Source organism: Sphaeramia orbicularis, chromosome 21, assembly GCF_902148855.1.
Source record: "Sphaeramia orbicularis chromosome 21, fSphaOr1.1, whole genome shotgun sequence".
NCBI classification, from domain to species: domain Eukaryota; kingdom Metazoa; phylum Chordata; class Actinopteri; order Kurtiformes; family Apogonidae; genus Sphaeramia; species Sphaeramia orbicularis.
The window spans coordinates 10724658-10752032 of NC_043977.1; the positions used below are offsets into that span (position 1 = coordinate 10724658).

Consider the following 27375-nt stretch of genomic DNA (forward strand, 5'->3'; position numbering starts at 1 on the left):
TGTATACAGGTTAATCTGATTTATTTAGTTCTGTTACATCTGAACATGTGGAAAAACTATTAAATCAGAGAAAACAGAAGTGATGTAGAAGACAATAACAGGAAGTTGGATTCTACATCACTATGTACGTACGAACTCTGAAATAAATCCAATAATGGACTGAAACGTCTAAACCAGGGTGAAGTGACTGTAAATGCATCACATCTGATTTATATTACAATTATCTGATTAATAACAGTTATTGGATTGATATCATCACAGAAACGAAGTGAAGTGTTTGTACTAAAGCAGCCTGATCTCCATCAGCATCAGGACCAGTTTATTTATTTGGATGTAGATGAAAGTCCAGGATCAGCCCAGACCTGATCCACATCTGACTTTAGTTCAACCTGATGATATTAATTATTAATTTGATAAAATTCAGACCTCACAAACTGAGACATTGATGGTCTCAGCTGCTGTAAAACAATGTCCAAGACACCTTTACCAATCCACTACAGTTCTGAAAAACCGAGACAGAAACAAAACCACAAATAACCCTCTCATTCTGACTCCAGCGACTGGATGCTGAGACTGAGTTCATGAAGGGGAGTTTTAAGACCAAAAGAGGAGTCCAGGAGGAGGAGGAGGAGGAAGACGAGGAGGAAGAGGAGGAGGCGGAGGAGGAGCATATGTCTGAGCTGCTGAAGCTCCATCAGAAAGTGAAGGAGAAGATCCAACAGAGTGAATCCATCCTGGATCTGAGCCTCAGGTTCCACGAGACGACCAAACAGGTGAGTAGAACATATAGAGCTGAACAGAACATACTGAGGCTTCTGAGTTTAAGGTCTCCGTTCATGGTGTGGTTCTGTTCTGTGGCCAGTTGGAGGCGCTGCTCCAGTCCAACTTGCCCAGATCTGTCACTGGTTCAACTGGTTCATGTGGATCAGGTGAAGCTGAGCTGGAGGTGACCAGAGACCAGCGACAGCAGATCCAGAACCTGTTGAACTCAGCCTCAACACTGAAGATGGACATCTGTAACGCCATCGAACAAGCAGTACAAACACAACACGTCAACATCCACAGATTATTATTCATCATCATGTGTATGTCCTGTCTCCTCATCCCAGTGTCTTATCTTACCCTGACCTCTGTAGACCTGGTCCAAGTTCAGGTCTGAGCAGCTGGAGGCACGTCTTCTGTCTCTGGACTCGCTCTGTGTCTCATGGATAAACGAAGCCTCTCGACGAGAGGAGGAACTCCGCAGAGAGACGAGGACAAGAATCCTGAATGAAGACATCAACCAGGTGAGGACGAAGATCACAGGCCACACTCAACACACAATAAACAATCTGAAAAACCAGCCTGAAATGCAAATATTTGATGGAAAACTAGCCTGAAATAAAAATATATGATGGAAAACCAGCCTGAAAAAAAGTATATGATGAAAAACCAGCCTCCAATACAAATACATAATGGAAAACCAGCCTCCAACACAAATATATGACGAAAAGCCAGCCTTGAACATAAAGATATGATAAAAAAAATCCGCCTCCAATACAAATATATGATGAAAAACCAGCTTGAATCACAAATATGATGAAAAACCAGCCTGAAACACAAATGTATGATGAATAACCAGACTTGAACATAAATATATGATGAAAAATCAGCCTCCAATACAAATACATGATGGAAAACCAGCCTCCAATACAAATATATGATGAAAAACCAGCCTTGAAACACAAATATATGATGAAAAACCATCTTGAAACACAAATATATGATTAAAAACCAGCCTCCAACACAAATATATGACGCAAAACCAGCTTGAATCACAAATATATGATGAAAAGCCAGCCTTGAACATAAAGATATGATGAAAAACCAGCCTCCAACACAAATATATGATGAAAAACCAGCTTGAAACACAAATATATGATTAAAAACCAGCCTCCAACACAAATATATGATGCAAAACCAGCTTGAATCACAAATATATGATGGAAAACCAGCCTCCAACACAAATATATGATGAAAAAACAGCCTCCAACACAAATATATAACAAAAAACCAGCCTTTAACATAAATATATGATGACAAATCAGCCTCCAACACAAATATATGATGAAAAACCTGATTTGGAGTCATATTTAACTGGTGTAGTTGTTGGTGGATGTGACCAACAGAGGGCACTGCTGCTCCTGTTTCTGTCAGAACAGCTGCTTGTGTGATTCCACTGGTATGTGTGTTAAAGTGTATTTAACCAGTTTCACATCAGTCACAGCTTCCCCACATTATCCAGTATCACCATGGAGACGGTAAACCGCAGCTTTGAAGAAACAGATAATGCAGGTCTGATTGAACGGACGCTCAGACTCTGGTGGGTTTATCAGTGTCTAAATATAGCAGTAGTTAATGTTCCACATTTAGATGCTATGCAGCTCATGAACCCAGTCCAGGACCAAGACTGAAACCAGACCATGGTTCACACTGACACGAAACTAAATCTGTCCCTTCACGTCTCTGGAATTAAAGGGAATCCAGGAAATAGAAAGGTTTAAGGTTATACACAGACAAGGTGTTTAAACTTACACAACTTGGATTTAGAGTTTCCATCTCAGGTTCTTTTTATTCCAAACTGTTCCAGATCTACGTTCAGGTCCAACATCTGAACATAAAGTTAAAGAAGGAAATGTAGAAAGTAACAGAAACAAAACCGTTGAACAAAAGTGGAATTAAGAAGATGAAAAAAAACATAAATCACTACAGATATGAGAATAAGGAGAAAAAAGGAAATACAAAGATATAGAAAATATAATCATAGAAAAAAAACCCACATCATATAAAACCCAATCTATAAATATGATGTGAGTTACTAAATATGTTCTGATGGTATCCTGGTTTGACTGACAGCTGCCTCAGCCAATCACAGTTCCAAATGAGAATACTCCCAAAAAATACAGTTTAAGAATCACCAACATGACGTCATTCTGGTACTATATCTGACAGTTACTAGTCTGACATTTGACTGGTTTTACTGGTGTCACTGGTTTATTTTGCTGCATCACTGTAGCAACTGGTGGAGGAATGAAGGGGGGGGGGGGGGGGGGGGGGGGGGGTATTTCCCATCATGCACCTGGTGCTGCATGTCACCAACACATGATGAGGAGAAGAAGAAGACGAAGAATTATCCTATTAATACATGTAAATAATTGGTATAAAATACAGTTTGTCATCTTTTCATCTGTTCATTTTTGTTCATTTTATTTATTACTTTGGCTGTTTTAGTTATTTTTATGGCTACTTATTTCGTTTTCCTTCATTTTTGTTCATTTTGTTACTTATTTTCTCCATGTTGTTTATTATTTTGTAAATGTTCTTAATCATTTGTGTTCATTTAGTTCTGTTTATTTATTTAGTCATTCATTTTTTTATTTATGATAATTTGGGATCAGATATGACCCACTGGACATTCAGAGGCTCTGTAGTGAACATAGGAACACCATCATCTTCTACAACATTGATTCACCAGTAAAACCCATGGAGTTGAATCATGTCCAGGTCCAGGTCCAGTCCCTCTGTTGGTCCATCAGAGACCTGCTGGAGTCTTTTCTGCTGATTCACTTGGACTCAGTTGTGCATTTGTTGTTGGAAGACGATGCGTTGACGTTAATGAGGTGGTTCTTAAAAGCAGGACTTGTTGTTGAGGTGTGTTTCTATTTTGGTTTGCTGTTGCCGTCTCAGATATTTAGAGGATCAGGTCATTAAGAATCCCCAGAGGTGGTCCATCAGAGTCCACCAGATGGACCACAGTGTTGGTACACAGGATTTTCCATCCTTCAGTGTTCAGTTAATGGAGGCTCTACTAGGTCATCTGGGTCACATTTGGGTACTGGATGTTAGTCCAGCTGGTGCCTCATGGTCCTCGTGGATTTGATGATGATGATATGTAACATCAACAACATGGTGTGGTTGATCATCCTCTGGAGGAACGTCAACATTATGATTCCAGTCTTATTAAATCCAGCCCAGTTCCATCCAGACAGGAGTTTTATGGGGGGTGGGGGGGGGACAGCTCATACTAATACTGATATCTAGGGACTTCATTTCCCGTCATGCAGTGTGGTCCTGCACTTCCCGTCAACTGTCATGGACTGAAGAGACTCATATTTTTCAGGTCATTTCATCAAACGTCAGTGGTTCCAACCTTTTTTGGCTCATGAACCCATTTTGAAATCACAAATTTCTGGCGACCCCAGACTTTCAAAACGGAGACTTTTTTTTTTTTGCTAAAATTAATTTGTTTTTGATTGTGTAATAGTTTGCTATGCTCTGTTGCAAATGAACGTTAATTTTAGATGGCATTTAGTCAATATAATATATATTATTATAGACGGAGGTAGAAAAGCCAGGTGTAGATTACTGCACAAAGGGAGAATTTTTTTTTCCTTGGTCAGGATATGTACAGTCAGTCCAGCTTGGATTTATAAGGCTGACAATTAATACTGAACAAACAAGAACTGAAACTATGAATTATGAAAGAGCTGCAGCATCTGAAACCGACCACAATGAAGATTTGAAAGATAAACAGAACCACAGTGCTTCAGTTTCATCTTCACACTTTGTCATGTCTTATATATTGTGATTGTTTCTGTCAACTCACCATATATTTTTTATTGGTAAGTTTATTGTGTTTTTTTTTTTTTTTTTATCAATTACTAGAAATTTCAAGTGACCTCATTTGAATTCCAGGTGACCCCATGTGGGGTCCTAGCCCCAAGGTTGAAAAACACTGCCATACCCTGTTTCACCCGGGGTTGTGGTTTAGGGTTAGGGGTTAGGGTTAAGGGATAACTGGATTACGACACCGCGCTGACACAAGAACCTGCATCAAACACATCAGCGACACCGGGCGTAACCCCACCCCCAGTGTAAAATGCCCAAAAAAAAATAGGAGTCCCATGGACTGAAGCTAGAAAATGTGTCATTTCTGTTTTTAACTTCATTTCCCATCATACAGTGTGATACTGCACTCCCGGCAACCGAGCAACGTGATTGTAAGGTTATTGTATTCAAAAATGACTAATATCTCCCAAAATATTGGTCTTATCAACTTGCCAAGATATTTAACGTGGAGATGGGACTATTCCTCAACTCTAGGAACCAAAGTGGCCAGTTAAAAGCATCTCAGTTTCTCAGAACTGTGCAGACACACACACACACACACACACACACACACAGACGCTCTGAGACCTTCCAGTATTATGGTATAGATTTTACTGCTCTGCTCCTTTTTAGACTATATTGGTCTGAATGTAGAACTTGAACTATAATGATTTCGACACCTTTAACTAATATTTGTTAATATCTTTAGTGTAATTTTTGCATTTCAAAAATTCATCCTGTGGACCAGTTTTGGACGCGTTGGGTGGTCCAGTTTTGGCCCACAGGCCATATGTTTGCCATCCGTGGTCTACACGTTCTATAGTCATGAATCTGTGGTTAAATCTGTTCCCTCCTTGTACTGGTCTCTGGTCTGAATCTTGGTGCTCTCGTTTGGAAATACCCTGGTCAGCCTCCGGTTTCAGAGCCTTCATCACCTCCGTCTGTTTCTCAGCTGTCCTCAGCTGACAGATCTGCCATCTGATCCCCCCCACTCAGAAATGTCCTGCATTCACACCCCTCTGCTAAAAATAATCCTATAAAACTTCAGCTCCAGGCCGTCGCATCAATGCCGAGCTCAGGGAAACCAGCTAAAACACAAGACGATGGTTTATCCGACAGTTTGAAACGGCGACCAACGAAGGCTGGCATTAAAAAGAATCCACACTATCAACGATGATGAAAGCATGGATTTGATGATGAAATAAAGCAAGAATATAAACACAACACAACACACATTCTTTACAATAACAAGGAAGTGGCAATGTCCATAATAGGATCATAGTTTTATTCAAATTAAAAAATGACTAGAAAACCTTTTTCTCACATGAAACCGAAACAAATGCAGTTCCAACAAATGAACAATCTAAATGTGTCCGATGACAGCAGGTCCTACATTTCCCATCATGCCTCTGGGTCACTTGCCTTCATCTGACCAACAGCTGTCTCTTTGAAACTTGATCACTGCCGTTTATAATGGAGCTGTTTCCAGAACCAGAGACAGGACTTTAAAGGGTTAATGTGACTAAAACTGTCTCATAAATCACACAAATTAAAGGTGGTTTGAGTTAATGCACAGAGACTTATTTTTCAATCACTGAATAATAAAACCCTGGTGAATTCATCTAAATAGAACCATGTGAATCATGTTAAACTGGGTCTGATTCATGTTCATCATGAAACATTTAGAACAACGATGAGATCAACATTTTTACAGAAATAATATTATTCAACTATATTTCTGAACTAAATTTGTTGATTTCTGTTCAAACTAAATGTAACTAGTGTGTTGACCAGTGAGGATCCATGAGTTCTAGATGTGATAGTTTTTATGTTGTGTTTTTGTGCATGCTGTACCACAGTTGTCCAGCAGTTACCGCCAAATCATTCTGGCCATAGCAACGTGATTGTAAGGCTATTGTGTTCCAAAATTACTAATATCTCCCAAAATATTGGTCCTATCGACTTGCCATTTTTGGTAGTCTGTTCGTTGACCAAAAATACATAAGTATGACAAACTGCAGCAGTCGGCTTGTTCCAGATGTTGTGTGAACCCCTGAACACACACACACACACACACACACACACACAGAGGCCACTTGGCTTTTATAAAATAAATGCAGCTATTATGTCATAGTCATGCCACTATAGTATAGTTTCGTTTTTACCCATTCTGGGGTATTGTAATCCTTTTGTCATCCATCTGTCTGTCCATTCAACAACATAATCACATTATCTGAAGAATGCACTGAGATATCTGCACCAAGTTTATACTGTGGATGCATCTTGTCATGGAGCAGAACATGTTTCAGAGTACTGAAAATGGGTGACCTTGACCTACTTTTTCAAGGTCAAATGGCCTTGTGCAGTTATATCTGAGTACTTTCAAATATAAATATGTATGTAATGTAAGTTTGACACAAAGACAATCTAATCTAAATAATAGGGCACTAACTTTCAACAGAATGTTACACTGTATTTGGCTGAGGGGGATTTAAAGTGAGCAACACATTATGTTACCAGTTTCCAGTTTCATTCAGTTACTTTCACAACAAATGAACAGATAAAAACATCAGTGATGAGTGGATGGGTGGGTGGGTGGATGGATGGATGGATGGATGGATGTCATTTAATCCTGATAATGGAACCAGTTACTGTCTAATCTGTTCTTATTCACATCATGGGTCTGTTTCGTGGAGTTCAATGTCTCAGTTGATGGATGGTGGATTTTAATAAATTTCTTTCTTGATTTTTACTGTTGCAGCTTCGTGATGCATTCAAGGAGCTGAAGAAACGTTTCAGTAACTTGAAGTTTAACTTCCTGAAGAGAAACGACCGCAGCAGAAACATGAAGGCAGTGCGAAACCAACTGCAGCAAGTGGAGACGTATGACGAAAAACTGCAGGTGACACATTTATGGACCTTCAGGAAAACTCAGAACCACACAAACCCATAGAAAAACTCCTCTACATCAACCTCAGACCACTTACACATTGAAAATAACTGAACTTAACCCATGGTGTCTTCCAAATGACTCTTTTGAAAATGAATTCTCATAGGCATTAATGTCTATGGAAAGAACGAGGGCTTTTCTATCAGCATGTTTTGATTTTTTTCCTATTGAGTAAACAGCTGAATTCTTTTGAATATTCAAAATAAATCACACATTCAGAACACTCACTACAGGCACGTCAGGGGTTAAAGGGTTAGACATTTACATCATTCTTTGAGGCTTCATCTCCAAATAATCGCTCAAACTGTGTGTTCTTCAGGCTCTGAAGAGACGCCTGCAGGGTCTGACGGGCCGCCTGGGGTCAGAGGTCAAAGATGGGGGCATTGCTCGGGAGACGGAGGACACCGTCAATGAGCTGCAAAGACAGATGGGAGAGTTTGAACGAAGTGTGAGAGAACACGAGAAAACTCTGGACATGACCTGCAGACTTCAACAGGCCATGGACGAGGTGAGAGAAGCAAAAGAACATGAAAAAGAACATGAAACACCAGCAGAAATATAGTTAAAATCAGTGATGAGAAGAAGAAGAGAACAACAAGGACGACATGACGCTGCGATAGAGCACATGTCTACCGCTCCATCAGTGGGAATGGGCACTTTAAGTTGTGTAATATAGTTTATTGTCAATTTATTTTACTATTGTAATAATAATAATAATAATAATAATAATAATAATAATAATAATAATAATTATTATTATTATTATTATTATTATTATTATTATTAATACCACTTATTATTTATCTCACTGTTATAACTACCATTGCTGTTATCACTTTATTATAACTTTTATCCAGTGATTTTATATATATATATGTATATATATATATATATATATATATATATATATATATATATATATATATATATATATATATATATATGTATATATGCGCACATATTGTGCATATTACAACATAATAGCTATTATTATTTATTATTATTACCACTTCTTCTTATTAATACTCTGTTCTTGTGTTTTTTTACTAGTACTTTCCAGTGTGCAATTCCCTGTTTTTTTTCACACTGTTATTTTATAGTTTTTTTTGTTTTTTTTTATTGGATTATTATTTTCTTATAATATTTCTTATACTGTACTTTCAGTGTTTCTGCTGTTATTGGAACTTCAATTTACTGAGTGCTCTGCCCAAGGGATCAATAAAATTCTATCTAATCTAATCTAAAACTTATCACATAATGAACTAAATATCAGACAGGACATTTACAGCAGTTTTCTCCTCATATGTCTTGGTGTCTGAACTTGTGCCTTCTGTCCTTTAGTATCAGTTCTGGTGTGACGAGGCCAGTGCCACCATTGCCCGCGTGGGGAAGTTTTCGTTGGAGTGTCGCAGTACGGAGGCTGTGTCAGTTCTGTACCGACAGTTTGAGAAGTTCGTTTGGCCAACGGTTCCTCAGCAGGAGGAGAGGATCGGTCAGATCACGGAGCTGTCGGTGCGACTACACGGTGAGGACAACCCCGTTCAATTTACCGTATGAACAGGATGAATGTGAATTCTCAAACCCCTGTGTGATGTCCAGGACTGGATGAAGGGCGGCGTCACATTGAGAAGACGCTCAGTAAACACTCAGAAATGGTCCAGTCCATCCGAGAGCTGAGTGACGGACTCATGAAACTGGAGGCAAAGCTGAAGGTGACGAACAACAACACACGTACATTAACCCTTTATGGACGATTGTGTCTCTGGTGCCAGTTTTACATTCACCGTCAGTCAAATTAACACTATTGACCAAATTCAACAGTCATCTGTTATCTGAGATTGGGTTCTTTCTATTGGCCTATAACACATTAGGGTAGACGTCTGCATTGGCTGAAGGGCAGGGGTGGATGTGGGTGGAGTAGAGAGCAGCAGAGTGCAGTTGGTGACAGAGAGATGGTAGATTTTTATGACTTAAATCAGCATTTTAGCTTTGAATTTAAGTAAATAATTGTATTTAGTAGTATTAGTGCTGTTTTGGAGTGTTCTAATAGTGTGTTTTGACGTGTTTTTAATCAAGTTTTGCAGGGGGTTTTTTGTGCCTTTTTTAATAATAATAATAATAATAATAATAATAATAATAACAATAATAATAATAATAATAATACATTTTATTTGTATAGCGCTTTTCATATAACTCAAAGACACTTTACATGCAGCAGATAAAAACAGAAACAGACATATTAAAAACAGATTAAAGCAGGTGCAAAAGGCAGGTATACGAATATAAAACAGTTAAACATTAAACATTAAGATTAAACATTAAAAGCAATCTTAAATACATGAATTTTTAAAAAGGACTTAAAGGTGTTGGGGTTGGAGCAGTGTTGGAGAGGAGGTGGGAGGGAGTTCCAGAGGGTTGGAGCTGCGATGGAGAAAGCTCTGTCCCCCCAGGTTCGGTGCTTGGCTTTTAATGGTGGGGTGAGGAGATGAGCAGAGGAGGATCAGAGGGTGCAGGAAGGGCATGGGGCTGAAGTAGATCAATGAGGTAGGGGGGGGCCTGGAGATGGAGGGCTTCGTGGGTGAGGAGGAGAATCTTGAATGTTATTCTGTGTTTGACAGGGAGCCAGTGGAGGTGTTGGAGGATGGGGGTGATGTGTTCACGTGACCGGGTGTGGGTGAGGAGACGAGCGGCAGAGTTCTGAATGAGCTGGAGTTTATTGAGGAGTTTTGAGGGTAAACCGTAGAGACGGCTATTGCAATAGTCGAGTCTGGAAGCGATAAATGCGTTAATTAGTGTTTCAGCTGCAGGGAGGGAGAGAGATGGATGGAGACGGGCTATGTTTTTAAGGTGAAAGAAGGAAGTTTTTGTGACCTGTTTGATATGCTGTTCAAAAGTGAGGTTAGTAGTGTCAAAGATGATTCCGAGGTTACGGATTTGGGAAGAGGGAGTTGGGGGTCAATTGTCAACAGTGAGATGTAAGTGGTGAACAGACTGGGTAATGGATCTGGGGCCAATGATCAGGAAGTCAGATTTATCACAGTTGAGTTTGAGGTAGTTGGCTTGCATCCAGGATTTAATTTCAGAGAGGCAATTTGACAGGATGGAGAGGGTGGAGGAGGTGATGGATTCAGAGGAGATGTAAAGTTTAACGTCGTCAGCATAGCAATGGAATTTGAGTCCATGACGACGAATGATATTGCCAAGGGGGAGGATGTAGAGGATGAAAAGAAGGGGGCCAAGCACCGAACCTTGGGGGACACCCTGTGACAGGGGAGCAGTGGAGGAGGAGAGGTTATTCATGTGGATGAATTGTTTTTGGTTTGAGAGGTAGGATTTGATCCAAGTGAGTGCTGATCCAGTGATGTGAAGTGTGTTTTCAAGACGGGAGAGGAGGATGGAGTGGTGGATGGTGTCAAAGGCAGCAGTGAGGTCTAGGAGGATAAGAATGGTTATGTGGCCAGAGTCAGCGGAGAGGAGGAGGCCATTTGATATTTTGAGGAGGGCTGTTTCAGTGCTGTGTTTGGAACAAAAACCGGATTGGAATGTTTCAAAGAGATTATTGGAGGTGAGGTGGGTTTGGAGCTGGGAAGAAACAGCACACTCGAGTAGTTTGGAGAGCAAGGGGAGGTTGGAGATGGAGCGGAAGTTGGAAGGAATGTCAGGGTCGAGTCCGGGTTTCTTCAGAATGGGAGTGATGGCGGATAGTTTGAGGGTGTCAAGGACTGATCCGGAGCAGAAGGAGGAGTTGATAATGGAAGTGATGAGTGGGGAAAGGACAAGGAGGCAGGTTTTAACAAGCTTGGATGGGATTGGGTCCAGGGTACAGGTCGGTGTTCTCATGCCGGTCATAAACTGGGAAACTTGAGCAGGAGAGATGGGAGTGAACTGAGATAGTGGCTGAGGAGGGGGGGGGGGGGGGGGGGGGGGGGGGGCACAGGGGGGAGGTGGGGCAGGGGGCACGGGTGTGGGGGCTATTGTAGATGGACTCAATTTCAGATTGATAAAATGACAGGAAAGTCTGGCATTTGTGGGATGTGAATGTTGCGGTAATATTGTCATGGGGTTTCAGCAGGGAGTTGATGTTGGAGAACAGTGTCTTGGGGTTATTGGAGCCAGAGTGGATGATGTGTGAGTAGTAGTTTGACCGGGCAGAATTGAGTGGATTACTGTAGTTTTGGATGTGGTCTTTGTAGATGAATTGTGAGTCCGGTTTTCCTGTGTAGTCGTTCAAGTCGACGTTTCTGTGTTTTCATCTGATGAAGTGCAGGGGTGTACCAAGGGGCAGAGTGGGTGAATGAGACTGTTCAGGTTTTTTTGGGGGCAAGTAGGTCCAGACAGGAGGAGAGGGTGTTATTGTAGTGGGTGATAAGATCAGAGGGATTGTCAGATGGTGGTGGGGGGAAAGGATGTGGCTTGGCAATGGCAGAGTGCAGTAGTGAGAGCTGAGGGAGTGATGGATTTTGTGTTATGGAAGGTTATGGTGCGTTTGAGTTTGGGGAGGCGATGGGAATGTTTATGTCCGTTCTTATTAACAGGTGATCAGAGATGTGAAGGTTATGGCATGATGGTGGTGATATCTATATACCAGTGGAGCAGACCAAGTCCAGAGTGTGGCCACAGTTATGAGTAGGGAAGTGAATGTGTTGAGTCAAGTTGAAACATTGCAGGATATCAAGAAAGTCGTTGGCTTGTGAGCAACTGGGGTTGTCAATATGGATGTTAAAATCACCAAGAAGGAGGACAGATGTAGATATGCCACATAGCTGTGTAAGAAAGTCTGAGAGGTCAGTGAGGAAATCTGGGTTTGGTTTGGGTGGGCGGTAAATGACAGCAGTAATCAGAGGGGTGGGGCCAGGGAGTTTGAATGTTAAATGTTCAAATGAGGAGACTGCTGAGGTGGAGACAGTGGTGATTTTAATGTCCTTTCTATGGATTGTGGCAATACCGCCACCACATGTTTCTGGGCGAGGTTTATCAATGTATGTGTATCCTGTGGGTGTTGCCTGGTTAAGTGAAAAATAGTTCAGTGGTTTGTACCATGTTTCAGTTAAGCAGAGAAAGTCCAGGTTATTGTCCAGAATGAATTCATGAAGGATGAGGCTTTTGTTGGTGAGAGAGCAGGTGTTAAACAGGGCCAGGTGCAGATGATGTGTGTCAGAGGGTGTGTGTGTATTCCTGGGAAAAGAGCGCAGATTGGACGGATTCACGTGTTGCTGTTTGATGTGATGATGTAATCAATTCTCAGAAGTACGATGGGACCAGATGGATGGGATGGCGTGCAGCGTGGATACTGGAGGCAGACAGCAGGGGGTGGTGTTTGCAGTGGCTCAGTGGCAGGCAGCGGCGAGACGGTGAAGAAGGTGTGTGAGGTGAACGCCGCTAGTCAGTCACGTGGCGTTGTGTATACAGCGTGCTGGATGTTGGCTACTAGCATGGAGCTGCCGAGCCTGTTGGAATGGATTCCATCATAGCGGAAGAGTGGTGGCCTATTCCAAAACAGATTAAAATTGTCAATAAAATGAATGCCACATGCGCCACAAAGCGACTGCAGCCAGGAGCTCAGGCTGAGGAGATGGCTGAAGCAGTCCGCGTTCTGAGATGGCATTGGCAGCAGACCGCTTATAAAAAACGACTTTCCACAGTTTTTTTTTTTTTTTTCAATGTTTTCATCTGTATTATTGTATAGTTCAGTGATAGTTGTATTTTATCTGTAAATATTATGTAAATGTATGTATGTTTCTATATATGTAAGTCTATATGCAGATCTATCCAGGGCAGAAAGAGATGCAGTGTCTGTATTTGAATCAGATGATGGATGTTTTTGTCAGTGAAATGAGGGGCTCTGTCTGCAACGAGACAGAAAGTCAACACAGTCTATCACACAGGATAAAAATGACTGGAAAAAAATAACAAATAAGAAGAAGAACATTGACACAGAATGATCTACACAAACTAAAATCTCTGAACACATGGAAAATAGTTGAAAGTCTACTTCTATATTCTCATAAAGTTTCATTATGAACATTTACAGTTGTTCTTCATAATAAAAATGATAAATTCAGTCAGTTTTTAATTTTTTTTTACTATAACACACTGTTTTAAGTATTTATTATATATAATAATGATAACTAATGGACAGACATTGAAAGTTAAGTTCTTCCTGAAAAAAGGTGCAAAAGAATTGACAAAAAAAGACATTTTCTGACACTTTTGTTGCAAAGAAAACAAATAAATCTAGGCCTGTTCTAATGGGAGTCTTTATAAGGGTTAACACATGAGGAGTTTAGGTTTATTCAATGTAAAATCTGTCGTGTTCAGCTGGAGAATCTGAAACAGCAGCAGAAGGACGAAGAGACAGAGACGAATAAAGACAAAGAAAACAGAGAAGAAGAAATAAAAGAAAAGAGGAGGATGAAGCAGAAGAACAACAGAACCACACAGGAAGCAGAAGAAACGGTACAAATGTCAACAACTGAAACATTTACACCTGACAGGTCACACAGGATACACAAGACACACTGATCAGACTCTGTTATTGGTTACAGTATGAGCTGAAGGAAACAGGCCACACCCCTGAGCTGACCGCCGAGCATGATGGGAAAGAGGTGCTGTTGAAGAAGCACACAGCAACCAATAGGAAGCCTCCATTACAAAAGAGTCGCAGCCAGGACACCGACCGGTGAGGTTTACTTGTGGATCACATGACCTCTGACCTCTGGAGGAAACCAGGTGCAGATTTAGTGATGGCTAGTCAGTCCCTCCAGGATTTCGCGGGCTTTTTTTTTTCTTTTTATTGTTGTGGCCTAAAATGCCTGATATTGCGGCAGCTTTTCCAAGAAATTGCGGTGAAAGTTGTGATGATTTAAGGCTTCTTTTATTAAAGTCACAGGAACATGGGCATTTGCAAATTAACTACCTTTTCATTTATTCATTTATTTGTTTTGAGCAGAAGAAAAAATTTAAAAAAAAATTTTGTGTACAAGGAACTAATATCAGAGCAAATACATGAATGAAGATGATCAAGATAAAATAACTGCCACATACACCAGTAATAACAAAGTAAATTCAATATGTGCTGCTGAAAAAGGAGTGGGAGGAAGAAAACTTATTAAATCCCACCCCCATTTGACATTTATTCAACTGAATACATGATTTTTGCTTCCTTAATGATATAGTAGTATATTTAGGGTTAGGGTTAGATGCATTACATGGTTAGATGGGTTACATGCAGAGACACACAGAGACTGACATGCACATACAGTAGAGACACACATACACACACAGAGACACACATACACACAGAGACTGACATGCACATAGAGACACACATGCACACACAGATACAGACATGCACATAGACACACATGCACACACAGATACAGACATGCACATAGAGACACACATGCACACACAGAGACTGGCATGCATATAGAGACACACATGCACACACAGAGACTGACATGCACATAGAGACACACATGCACACACAGATACAGACATGCACATAGAGACACACATGCACACACAGAGACTGACATGCACATCGAGACACACATGCGCACACAGAGACTGGCATGCAAATAGAGACACACATGCACACACAGAGACTGACATGCATATAGAGACACACATGCACACACAGAGACTGACATGCACACACAGAGACACACATGCACACACAGAGACTGACATGCACATAGAGACACACATGCACACACAGAGACTGACATGCATATAGAGACACACATGCACACACAGAGACTGACATGCACACACAGAGACACACATGCACACACAGAGACTGACATGCACATAGAGACACACATGCACACACAGAGACACACATGCACATACAGAAACTGACATGCACATACAGAGACTGACATGCACACACAGAGACACACAGGTCAGCCAAACTTGGGTTGCTTTCTAACACATTGGAGTAAACATTAATATCAACACCAAGTTTAATGACTATTTTTATTTGTGAGCTCCTTTTTTAACTACACACACAGACTGCGATTGCACTCCCTCACGCACACACTCACAATACACAAAAGGAAAGCATGCCTCCACAAGTTATTTATTCTTCGCTTATATTGCCTTATAGAGTATATCCACGCTAACCTTTACCCTATCAGGTCCTGCTACTGTTCTGGATGCGACAGCCTCTGTCATTGGAACTTGTCTCGTCTGTCCTCTTCCAGTTGTAGCCGTTCTCCTTGCATGTTTTGCTGTTGAAAAGTGTCTGTGGAGCGGCGACTTTCATTTGTGTTCCACCACAGAACAGTTTACCTCCACTTTTGTGCAACACATCTAGAAAGTGACTGGCATGAACTTTAGCAGTGACAGTTGTCGGTAAATGTGGGTGTTACGGGTTGCACATGTCTTCATCTTCTCAATCGCCAACAAGGAAGTGAATGTGATGATGTACATGTCCCGTAGAGAGGGTGGGTGAAAGGGGGCTAAGGTGATTGTCCAAATTTGCGGAAAATTTGCGGTAATTGGACGAAATTGCAGTGCCTCACAGAATTTACAGTGATTGGTTGAATTTGTGTTAATAGTTGCGATCGCAACATCGTGAATTCCTGGAGGGACTGGCTAGTTAATGACCATTAGTTAATGAGAGTTTAGTTAATGACAGTTAATGAGGTTTAGTTTTTGATGGTTAGTTAATGAGGTTTATCTGGAGGTCGGAGGGTAACACTGTCATGTGAAAGAAGAAAAAGCTGTATTTTTGTGAGATTTAAGGCTTACATTTACAAGAAAAAGTATAGATATTCTCATTGGGTGAAGTGATGCATTCATGTTGATTAAACATCGATGTTTTAGACTAATTCATCATGACAAAGTTTGGTCTGTTTAATCCCAGAGCCTCGTTGCCATCGTCGTTCTTTTCCACCCACACCTTCAGCCTCTCCTCATCGCCGCCGGAGTCCAACAGAATGATTTACGCCATCAGCAGCCAATCACAGCCTGCCACCCTTCTGGTCGCGCCTCCTCCAACCGGCCTGTCACTCTCTGATGTTCAGATGGAAAGTCAGAGGAAGAAGAAGGAGGAAACAGGACGGCGGCCATTTTCACCTTCCTGTGGATCGAACACAACACCAATGCAGGTCAGAGAGGAGCTGGTGTAACTTGATTTATCTCATTAACAGTATGAGCTGCATTCAGTCAATAGTGTTGGTCATTGTAGTTGTGTTGTGGTTTGTACATAGTTCAGGGTCATGTGGTGTTTCAGTCTTGATAAAACTTGATCCTTGTCCACAGGAAACATCAGCAGGTCTGTCAGAACATCATGACGTCCTCTCGGAGGATTCAATGTCCACTGACGAGTACGAGTGTCCTTCACCTGACGACATTTCTCTGCCACCGCTGGCAGAGACACCAGAGTCCACCATGATCCAGTCTGATCTGGAGGACACCTTCTGTTTCAGCTCCCACAGCGTCCACATCCACCAGTCCAGCCACCAGTACCAGGCCCAGTCAGACCACAGTGAGGCCAGCTCTGCTGCTGGTCCTGGTCCTCAACAGAGAGAGTCCAGTCAGATGGAGGAGGGTCCAACTCCCTCTACAGGACATCACAGCAGCAGCAGGTTGGTATAACGGACTTCAGACCACAATGTAAACTGTAAAACGTTATGATCGACACGACAAAATTCAACAATTGGTAACTTTGGATTCAGTTCTAAAATGAACAAAGATGAATAACAATGAAACTGTCTTTGAGAAAAGATCCTCAGTCCCTGTAATGTTTTTATGAAGCCACTGTAACTTCAGTGTCCTTTTAAAAAAGTGGTTTTTACCTATGTGACTATTAACCCATCAGGTCATCTTCTAGATCTCATATTTCCCATCTGTAATTTTTAACAGGTTCAGATCAGAGTCTGGTTCATATGTCCAAAGTCCTGGTCCAACCCAGTTGACCAGCACCCTCTGCAGCATCCTCAGGACTGAACAGACCACGTCACCCAGCATGCACCAGGGTGTTGACCTTCCTCTCGACAACCCACAACCAAATATACCATCTGAATCTGACCCAGTCCAGTGGAGCAACATTCCAGACAGTTGTTCCAGTATAGACAAAACATTGCCAAGGACTGATCCCCTTCCTCAGCATGATCTTCAGAAGGACGAGACCCCTGTGCACAACACAGACTTCTTCAAATCCTGTGTTAATTACACTCAAACTTCAACTTCCACTCATATGAAGAACAATTTTCCACAGTCCTTCAAGACTAGCCTTCAACAGCAGATAAATTCCTCCCAAAATAGGAAGGGAACAACCCAAAAATCTGGCCTTCAAAGAGGAAACACAGCCAGTTCCCTGTACCAGGAAAGGCCTTTATCGCAGAATGATATGATCCCTCCAGCAGAGAACCACCCCCCCATCCATACCAGCTGTCTTTTTAAGGTCTTCCGTGTTTGTGATACTACACCAAACCAAGACAGGACCCTTGACCACGATGCAGGACCTCTAAATTCCTCTACACCATTGCCCCAAACCTCAGCAGCCACCTCTGATGATGTCAATCCCCCACAGTCAGATTCTAGAAGCCGTCTTGATCAGGATGTACCTAAAGAAACAACTCCCCAAAGCAGCAGCCTCTCCACAACCACAACTCAGCAGTCCTCGCCCTGTCAGTCTTCCACAGATACCCACTTAACAGAGACTGAGACCTTACCAGAGATCATTCTGGTTTCCCAGGCCAGAGGTTTAGGTCAGAGTCTCATTTCCACAGATCCTGTTGCAAACACTGGACCCTCTAAATCCTGTACACTGTGCCCTCCAACATGCACAGTCCTCCCAGAAGGTGGAAAACTTCCACAGCCTAACACAGAGCCAAGCAGTGGTCCTGAGGAAGCTGTATCTTCCTTACAGATCGATAAAGAAACACCTTTGGTTTACATGAATGGAAGTAGTAGCCTCACCACAGCCACCCAGAAGATGGTTTACTCTGAGTCCTCCTCTTCAAATGGTCATCACACTTTGGATCAAGTTAATGATGCTGTTCCTGTTCTTTACAAAGACAAGACTCTTTCAGAGGACACTGAGTCTGTCAGTCCAACTTGTCCACCAAAATTCACAAATCAAGACGAGGCTTACTCAAGTCCAAGCAACATTGAAAACAGCAAAGAAACACCACCCAGCAGCAGCCTAACCACAACCGCTGACTTCCTGTCCTCTAAGTCAATCAGTTATTGTATCTTACCACAGGCCAGCAGCAGTCTCAGTATTCACAAAGAAAACCACTTAACAAAGAGCAAGAGCATGCCACACATCAGTCAAATCCAGAGCTCCCAGGTCAAAGACAGTCCTCAAGACAAGGGCAGTCTCCAAGTCAAAGACTGTCCCCAAGACAAGGACGGTCTCCAAGACAAGGATGGTCTGCAAAACAAGGACAGTACACAAGAAAACAGCTTGCTCAAATCCAGTGCAATGTCTCTCAAAGAAGGAACAAATCAAGACGAGGCTCACTCAGATTGTGCAAGCGACCTTGATCAGGATATGGTTGATGTACAAACCAGCAAAGACATGTCCTCAGACTCCAGCAGCATCACCACAACCACCTCTCAGCAGACAGTTTGTTGCCAGTCCTCATCTTCGCAGAGTTCAATCACATATAATCAGTTAACTCCTAGTGAGACAAGGTCTGTATCCAAGGCCAGCGGATTTGCTCAGAACCCCAGCTCCACTGATCCTCCTCTACACAAAGACAGAAACGTTTCACAAGGTAAAAGACCCATGGAATCCAATGCAGCACCTCCACCAAAAGACACAAAGCCGGACCACCTTCGAGAGGCTTACCCAGATTTTATGATCCAAAGCACCATCATCCAGCAGAACATTTACTCTTCAGACAGCATTCTTAGGTCACTCCATGAAACCCCCTCTGCCAAACCTAATGGTTGTCCACCTCAGGTCCTCCATGCCTCAATTCCTTCAGGGCCAGACAGTATCAGCAACATCAGCATATCCAGCAGTACCATCACCAGCAGTAGTAGATTCAGCAGCCAGCAGACCCACCAGACTGTCTACTCCCTCCACGAGTCCCTGACTTCAACATGTACCCAGCAGTGTTTGCATGATTCTGGCATGAGCGCCCAGCCTGCTCCTCCTCCTCCTCCGCCACCGCCTGAGGCCCAGACCCAAGCTTTGGCTCGGCAGGCTAACCCGCATGCCACCCCTCCTTCCTCTCCACCTCATCTACTAACTTCAGACCAAGACCCCAACATTTGTCAGCCCGTGGCCATCCGTGAGGAGATCAGGCTAACTCCTCAGATCAAAGGGCCTCCACTTCCTGCTCCTCCCCCTCTTCCCCAGGCCCAGGCAGAGTCTCTTCCTGAGGGAAAAGCCTCTAAACCAGGCCCTCACTGCTTCACCAGACCCCTGTCTAGAGCTACCATCATGGAGGGCTCTCCGGTGACGCTAGAGGTGGAGGTGACAGGACACCCAGAGCCCACGCTCACCTGGTGGGTAGCATACAACCAGCTCCACAATAACACAACTACACAACCTGCAGACCTGCATTAACATGTAATCATTCTAAATCAGAAATATTTTACACCTGTACGTTCCATTACCCATTTTCCATCACATAGTTTCCTTTTTCCTGTAGTACACACACTTCACTCATAACGGTATTTCATCACCTGAGGTTGGGTTTGAATGGACAGTCACACCAGTGCAGGTGTAAATGAGTGTAAAACATGAGTTCTACATTTGTATGACTGCAGATTCTGCTTTAAATAGTTAGCTGAATACGTTTCAGTTTAATGTTAGCAGAGGCATTCTTTAACTTTAACAGTATCAGTTATTATTAGTTCACTTAGTCAGGATTTTACCACTCCAAAAGTATGTGTTCAAACAGCTGATATTAACAATGCATTATCTACACTGTGCACAAGTAGATGTGTAGAACAACACCTAAAAGGATGAGTGTTGAAAAGTATGTGGATATGACTAAACTTATGAAACATGCCCTGGCATTAATGTTAATGAAAGTATAACAGTCACTGGGCAGTTAATATGATGATTACCACTCACAGTCCGAAACATTTGAAACAACCCCAACAATTTATAACTTTAAGGCAAAGAAAATATTAGGCCTGTAACGGTACACAAAATTTTCGGTTCGGTACGTTTTCGGTTTTCAAAGCCACGGTTCAGTTTTTTTCGGTTCGGTACGGGAAGAAAGAAAACCCCTCAAAATGTCTTTAATACATTTATGAATTTTTTAACATTTTTCCCCCAATTTTTGGACACAATAGAATATAGAAAAACAGGAATAATATAATTCTGCTGCTATAAATCAAATAGAAAATAAAATAAATTATTAATATGACTAAATGTATTTTAAACATTAGTATTGCACTTTTCTCTGACAGGTAGTTTTGAACAAACAAGAAAAATCTAATCACAGTTCTGTCAGTTCACATTCTGCAGAAAAATATCAGCAAAAAAATTCTGCATGAAGTGCAACATTAACAGGAGGGTAAACTGGTATTCTGTTTAAACAAACTGAAGAGCAACATTGACAACAAACTGAACCAAATTATTTATTTTAGGACAGAGAATAAACTGTTTAGGACACTGTGTGTACTTGTGTGTATGTGTGTGTGTGTTTGAGTGTGCGCGCGCATGGAACGTACGATTTGTCTGGGGGATGGTTTGTTTGTTGTTTTTTTGTTTTGTTTTTTTTGGTCAGAGCCGGGGGGTGCGGTCCGGTCCATAACTAACGTAACTAACGCTGGCTTGAAACGAAAGTGAAACTTTATTTTTATATACTGTCAGTGGCCAACTCCGAGTTTTATTCCTCTGTTATACAGCGTGCGTGAGAGAGAGAGAGAGGAGAGAGAGAGAGAGAGAGAGAGAGAGCTAGTGTGTTTTAGAACTACCGTAGTTCCTAGGGGCCAAACAACGTCCGTCTTATCGACGTCTCTTTCCTCGTTGTTGTCTTTCACCGGGACCTGAAGTGATCCAAACTGGACTGTAATGATGGTGGAGGGTCTTCAGTCTCTTCCTTCCAGGTTCACATCATTTATTTTTATTTTTATTTATTTATTTTTTTTTACCTTATATCAGCTGCTATTTGGTATTTTGGGTCAATGTGCGTGTCCTTTAATATGTCCGTGTGAAACTTGCGCGAATTTAAAGTTCCGCATTAAACGACATCTTTCGTTCCTTTTTCTTTTTGTCAACATACTGTGCCGTTTCGGTACAGCTGTGTGCCGAACCGAACAGGTGTGTACCGAAACGGTTCGGTTCGGTACGTGTACCGTTACAGGCCTAGAAAATATATTCACAGAGCAGAGTGCATTTAATTCCCTGTGGTAACATGACGTCCTTTACAGACCACAAGATACAAACAGCCCGAGATGATCTGTAATCACTTATCTGAAATTAGAAACCTGGACTAATAAATTACTCTGCATTTGAAGTCCCCATGAAAACACACCTGATGTGTAGATACTTCATATGATATATCTGATATGTCTGCACATCATGTATACTTAAGTATTTCATATATGTATCCCAGTCTGTAGCAGTGAACAGAAATGTTCTACAAATCTCCAAAATTACCACTTCCTGTCTCATGTTAATTGATTTATGTCAGTGTCTGCGAGGGAATGAATTAATGTTACATATATGTTTTTAAGGAAAAAATACTAACATTAGCCAACAAGTACCTAACCTTGGCTAGTGCGCTAACATCTGCTAACATCAGAAGGTAATCTGATAGCACATAATGTTAGCTAATGAGCTAACACCAGCTAATAGTAGTTAATGAACTAACAGTAGCTAATGAGCTAACAGCCGCTAACAGCAGCAAATGAGCTATTGCCAGCTAACAGTAGCTAATGAGCTAACAGCAGCTAACAGTAGCAAATGAGCTAACGGCAGCTAACAGTAGCTAATGAGCTACACACAGTTTGTCACTTCAGTCAAAATGAGGTTTAAGTTACTTTTAAACAAAAGTAAAACCCAAAAGATTCAGAGCTTTTGAGAAAACATTCAACCGGAGCCTCAGTTTGCTCCGCGAGACAATACAAAAAAAATTTGATTTATGTCTATTTTATCACTTGTAAAACCACAGTTAACATTAATTAAATGATCTCGCCAACATGTTTTATATTTTCAAGTGTACAATGAATTGGGAAAAGAAGGGAAAGAAATGTATTATTATTTATTACACTGTTGTCCATAATGTTGTAATAATTTTATTTTCAGACACATTCCTCTTTTTATTCATGCTACTCTCCCATCAGAAGCAAAGTGAAATATATTTTATCAAGAAAAAATCAGATAATCACACAAAAGGGAAAAATATTTACCAACTTTATGGAAACAGTGTATTATTATTATTATTATTATTATTATTCATGAATTTTGCATCCAGTGAAATGCTTTCTTTAATTTCTGTGTCTCTAACAGAATTGGTGGATCTGCGCACCATAGATTCTGTTGTGATGCTACAGAGATGATATTTTATTATAGTCTAAATCTAAAGCTAGCACCGCTAATTAATCGCATGATACTTGACTGATTTGTTCAGACTGATGAACTCCAGTGTGACCAACACTAGGCCTAGAGACGTTTACGACATCCACAAACTTTTTACTCTTCATGTGACCTGATAATTAGTTCAACACATGGAAGAATCTGTGTCCAGTTTAAAGAGCAAAATGAAACAATAAACAATATGACTATTAATTTTCTTTGTACAGTTGGTAACATGTGACACTGAAATTAAACCTGTCCTTCAGTTGGATTTATCAGAAAACCAGGTTGTTTTACCCTCTGTCATCAGCAGGAGGCAGCCATCTTGAAGGTACAGTGTGTATGATTTTTACAGTGTTCTTTCCAATAATCAGTCTAGTTATTGATTATAATTGAAAAAAATAGTGCTCAATCACTAAAAAAAATCTAATTTGTTTTATCACATTTAACCTATAAAAACCCATTTAAATATACATAGTGTGAGTACTGCTTGTGGGCACCACCATTATCAATACTATTTTTTTCCTATGTGAGCCCACAGAGGACAAAAATTGAAGTAACCGCCTGCAGAATGGGCGGACTTCTCCATTGGATTTAATGGCATTTGGCGGCAGAGATATTAACTTCATATATTGGCTACAGGAATTAAGTAGCATCACAGATCATATGTAACAGTTTTATTTAGGCATACACAACACAACATACATTTAGGCAATGCACAACATAAGTTAGTCGCACTAAACAGCGAGTGATGTAGTCCATAAGCCTACTTGCATAGCCTATATACAAACAAAGAAATAGTAAGACGTTATTCTACAAATCACTCTTTTGCACTGAAGTCTCCGTACGTCCAAGGTTCTATCCTCCTCTGCTATGGGTTTCCTCCCAGCGCAGCTAGAGTCCTGCTTTTCTCTCGACCCCTACCTCTACCCCTACCCCTGCTTCTGCCTCTCTGGCCCAATCCCATTTCACCCCTTGGCCCTCCCCCTCATCCCTACCCCTTGGCCCTTGCACTTGGCACTACCCTTAAAACGCAGTTGCAAAGGGTAGGGGTTGAAACATTCCCCTATAATGTGAGACAACCCTTCGAGACCTGTTATGTCAGGAGTATTCAAATCCGGTCCTCGAGGGCCTGTATCCTGCATGTTTTAGATATTTCCCTCTTCCACCACACCTGGTTCCATTAATGATCAGCTCACAATCATGCTCTGCAGAAGCCTGATAATGATGTAATGGCTTCCTGGTGTGATGGAAGAGGGAAATATCTAAAACATGCAGGATACCAGCTCTCGGGGACTGGATTTGAATACCCCTGTGTTACGTCATCGGCAGTCATCTACGCCACTATAAGATGCAACAACTTTGTTTTTCCAAAAGAATTCCCCATGCTGTCAGCAGCTGTAACCATCTCTGTTGCATGGGCTTTGGCCAACTTTTTGCGGTTATCAACCACAAACCACAGAAATGTGGTCTGTAACACATTGAAATGGCATTAAACGGTCAATCAAATAATTAAGTTGTATACGAAGAAAGTACATACATTTGTGTGTTTCTTTCATCATACTGCTGCACTTTTTTGCTGTGTTTACCTCCATCTTACCAATGATTTGAACAGAATTATGGGAGATTTTTCATACCCATCCATATGTAGTGTGGTCCTGAAAAATCTCCATTTCGAGGGCCAAACAGCCCTCCCCCTTAGCCCTTCCCCTCCGACTCATCGAGAACTGGAACATCCCTACCCCTTCACGTGAATGTGCAAAATGGAGGGGGAGGGGTAAGTGGGAGGGCCAAGGGATGAATTGGGATTGGGCCTCCCTCTGGTCGCAGGAATCCGCTCATGCTATAAAGAAAAACGACATAAGAACAAACACTGAATCCCTGAAAGGACGTAACTTTAGATATTTTATTTCTACCAGTTTAATGATAGCAAAACAAATGACCAGAATCATCCTATCACAAAAAACGGTAAAACTAGAATGACCAAAATCATGTTCTTGTAAGACATCCATGTGACAAATGATATCTGAAATCTTTTCACGTTCCATTCATGAATGCTTTTATTTTTCAACACTTACCTCGTTGCTCGATGGAAGTGATGACAGAGAAGTTGAGGTGCTCACCATTTTGGGAGGTTGTATTCAGTTATTCAAAAGTTGTGAACGATTCAGCCAAGGCTTTTTGTCCCAAAGTGCCAGCCGTTAGGTAAGCGCAACACCGGAACAGAGGAATCGCACTGTCTTTGCATTGATTCAAGTAATTGCTGCCAGCTAGGGTAGGGGAGTTACACACTGTACCTTTAAAACCCTCTATGATGCTCAGTGGGTTCATGTGCTGTTCACTCGTTCACCAGTAGCGGTCACTGAAGTAAACACATGATTAATAGCATTGTTGTAGGTCTGAACTCACATTATTATAAGATGTTCATTGTATTTCAGTGAAACAATGTTAAATCTGATGTGACAGGTCTGAGATCAGTTCAGGTGACCTTTTTAATTACATGACTTCCTGTTATTGAAGGTCAGTAAATGCAGCCTGTGATGGACGTGATGTAGTGTAAAACAGAGTTTGTCTAGTTTTCTGATAAATCCAAGTGAATAACTACTTTAATTCCGGTGTCATATGTTACCACAGTGACATCGCCCAGTCAGACAACGCCTTTAAAGACACTTTTTAAGTCCCCTAGTGGGTATTTATGGTCTTATTTCAGACATTTAACCAAAAAAACCACTGACTTCAAGGTGAGTAAACCTAAATCTGAGTTTCTTCGGTGTCTTTAAGACTTGAATCAAACCTATAACAAACAGGTAAGTCTTTAAAGAGCTTTAATTGATCACTAAAGTCTGAGGGTAAATCCTTTCACTTCCATATTTTTCTGTGTGTTGATGTTACAGATCATTCATGGTGTCATTGGGTCATTTGCTTCCTGTCTAATCCTCATCTTTGTGATTAACACTGTTAACACATGAGTGTGAATCTGTATTAACAGTCATTAATGTGTGGTGGGTCCGTGGTCGTTGGACTGGTTGTCTGCTGATACGTTCAGGGACCTTATTAGTTCTCTGTGTGAGCCTTTGTGGGTGAAGTTGTTCAGAGTGAGGCTGTGTGCTGTCGCTCCAGGTTTACCGATGGCGTTGAGGGGGCGGAGCCGCCAGATGGGGGGCCGGGCGGGGCCTGGGCGTCGGCCGCTGATAAGGCTGCTGACAGGGGGCTGGTGGACGATGCGTTCGAGGTCCTGGTGTCGGACTGGAACACCTGGTTCGGGACTCTGTGTTTCCTGCTGTGGCTGCTCTTCCTCATAGTCCTTTAAATTCGCATGTTCCTCATCTGTTAAATATAAGATGCTGTAACACTGGAGATGCACTGCATGAGTATTTATTTAATTTATTATGACTTCACTCAAAAAGAACAAAATGAAAGGTTGTATAGCTGTGTTTAGTACTTAAATCTTCTTTTTTTGACTCTAAGGTTCAGTTGAAGTAAAACCAGTGTTACTGATATGTGCATCATATCTGTCTGTAGGATAATAATAATGAAAAATAAGATCAAGCAGAATTTCATTAGGTGTCATTATTGTTGTTAGATACTACAAATATCTGTATCAGACATTGACCCCGTTTTCATGACAATATAAATCCAATAACTGTTAATAATCAGATAATTGTAATAATCAGATGTGATGCATTTACAGTCTCTTCAGAAATAAGATAATCCATAAACCTTGGTTTAGACGTTTCAGTCCATTATTGGATTTATTTCAGAGTTCGTACGTAGTGACGTAGAATCCAACTTCCTGTTATATTCTTCTACATCATTTCTGTTCTCTTAATAATTTTTCCACATGTTCAGATGTAACAGAACTAAATAAATCAGATGAACCTGTAGACATGCGTGAAGACATGGGAGACATGGGGGCAAATTCAGGTGTGTTAATCTGATTTATTGTAATCAGATTACTGCTGTTATCTGCTAAAACAGATCAGTTTATACTGTTTACATGATCATTAAAAAACAGATACTGATCAGAGTATTTGTTTGGATGTAAACAGGGTCAGTGCATAATTTTCTATATTACATAGGTCTGTGAAGATGCTGAGTGGATGTCTAGACTCTCATGGAGGTAGTTGGGGTTTGATTCACATTTACCTTCTTCTTGTTTATTCCAGTTTTAAGCTATTTTTGTGGAATTTTAAGAACTTGTTCATGTGTTTGTGGTTTTGTTTTAGGGACATGTTTTATTTATTCCATTACAGTTACTCCAAAACTGTACTTGTAA

At 41.2% G+C, this 27375-nt stretch overlaps 2 protein-coding genes across 2 annotated transcripts; both read left to right on the plus strand.

Annotated features, from left to right (window-relative positions):
- Positions 1 to 671: 671 nt before the first annotated feature.
- Positions 672 to 13984, plus strand: LOC115412827 (coiled-coil domain-containing protein 141-like; the record flags this gene model as incomplete). Its single annotated transcript, XM_030125483.1, has 8 exons — positions 672 to 773; positions 863 to 1036; positions 1137 to 1286; positions 7409 to 7549; positions 7917 to 8105; positions 8939 to 9122; positions 9197 to 9309; positions 13916 to 13984. Coding segments are annotated over exons 1-8 (1122 nt in total), but the record flags the coding sequence as incomplete, so codon positions are not given.
- A 6-nt stretch (positions 13985 to 13990) lies between these two features.
- Positions 13991 to 26401, plus strand: LOC115412828 (pheromone-regulated protein PRM7-like). The gene is made up of 6 exons (XM_030125484.1): positions 13991 to 14053; positions 14143 to 14276; positions 16470 to 16713; positions 16868 to 17193; positions 17471 to 19332; positions 26220 to 26401. Exons 1-6 carry the CDS (start codon positions 14009 to 14011, stop codon positions 26399 to 26401), a joined length of 2793 nt encoding a protein of 930 aa, XP_029981344.1. The 5' UTR covers positions 13991 to 14008.
- The last annotated feature ends 974 nt before the right edge of the window (positions 26402 to 27375 follow it).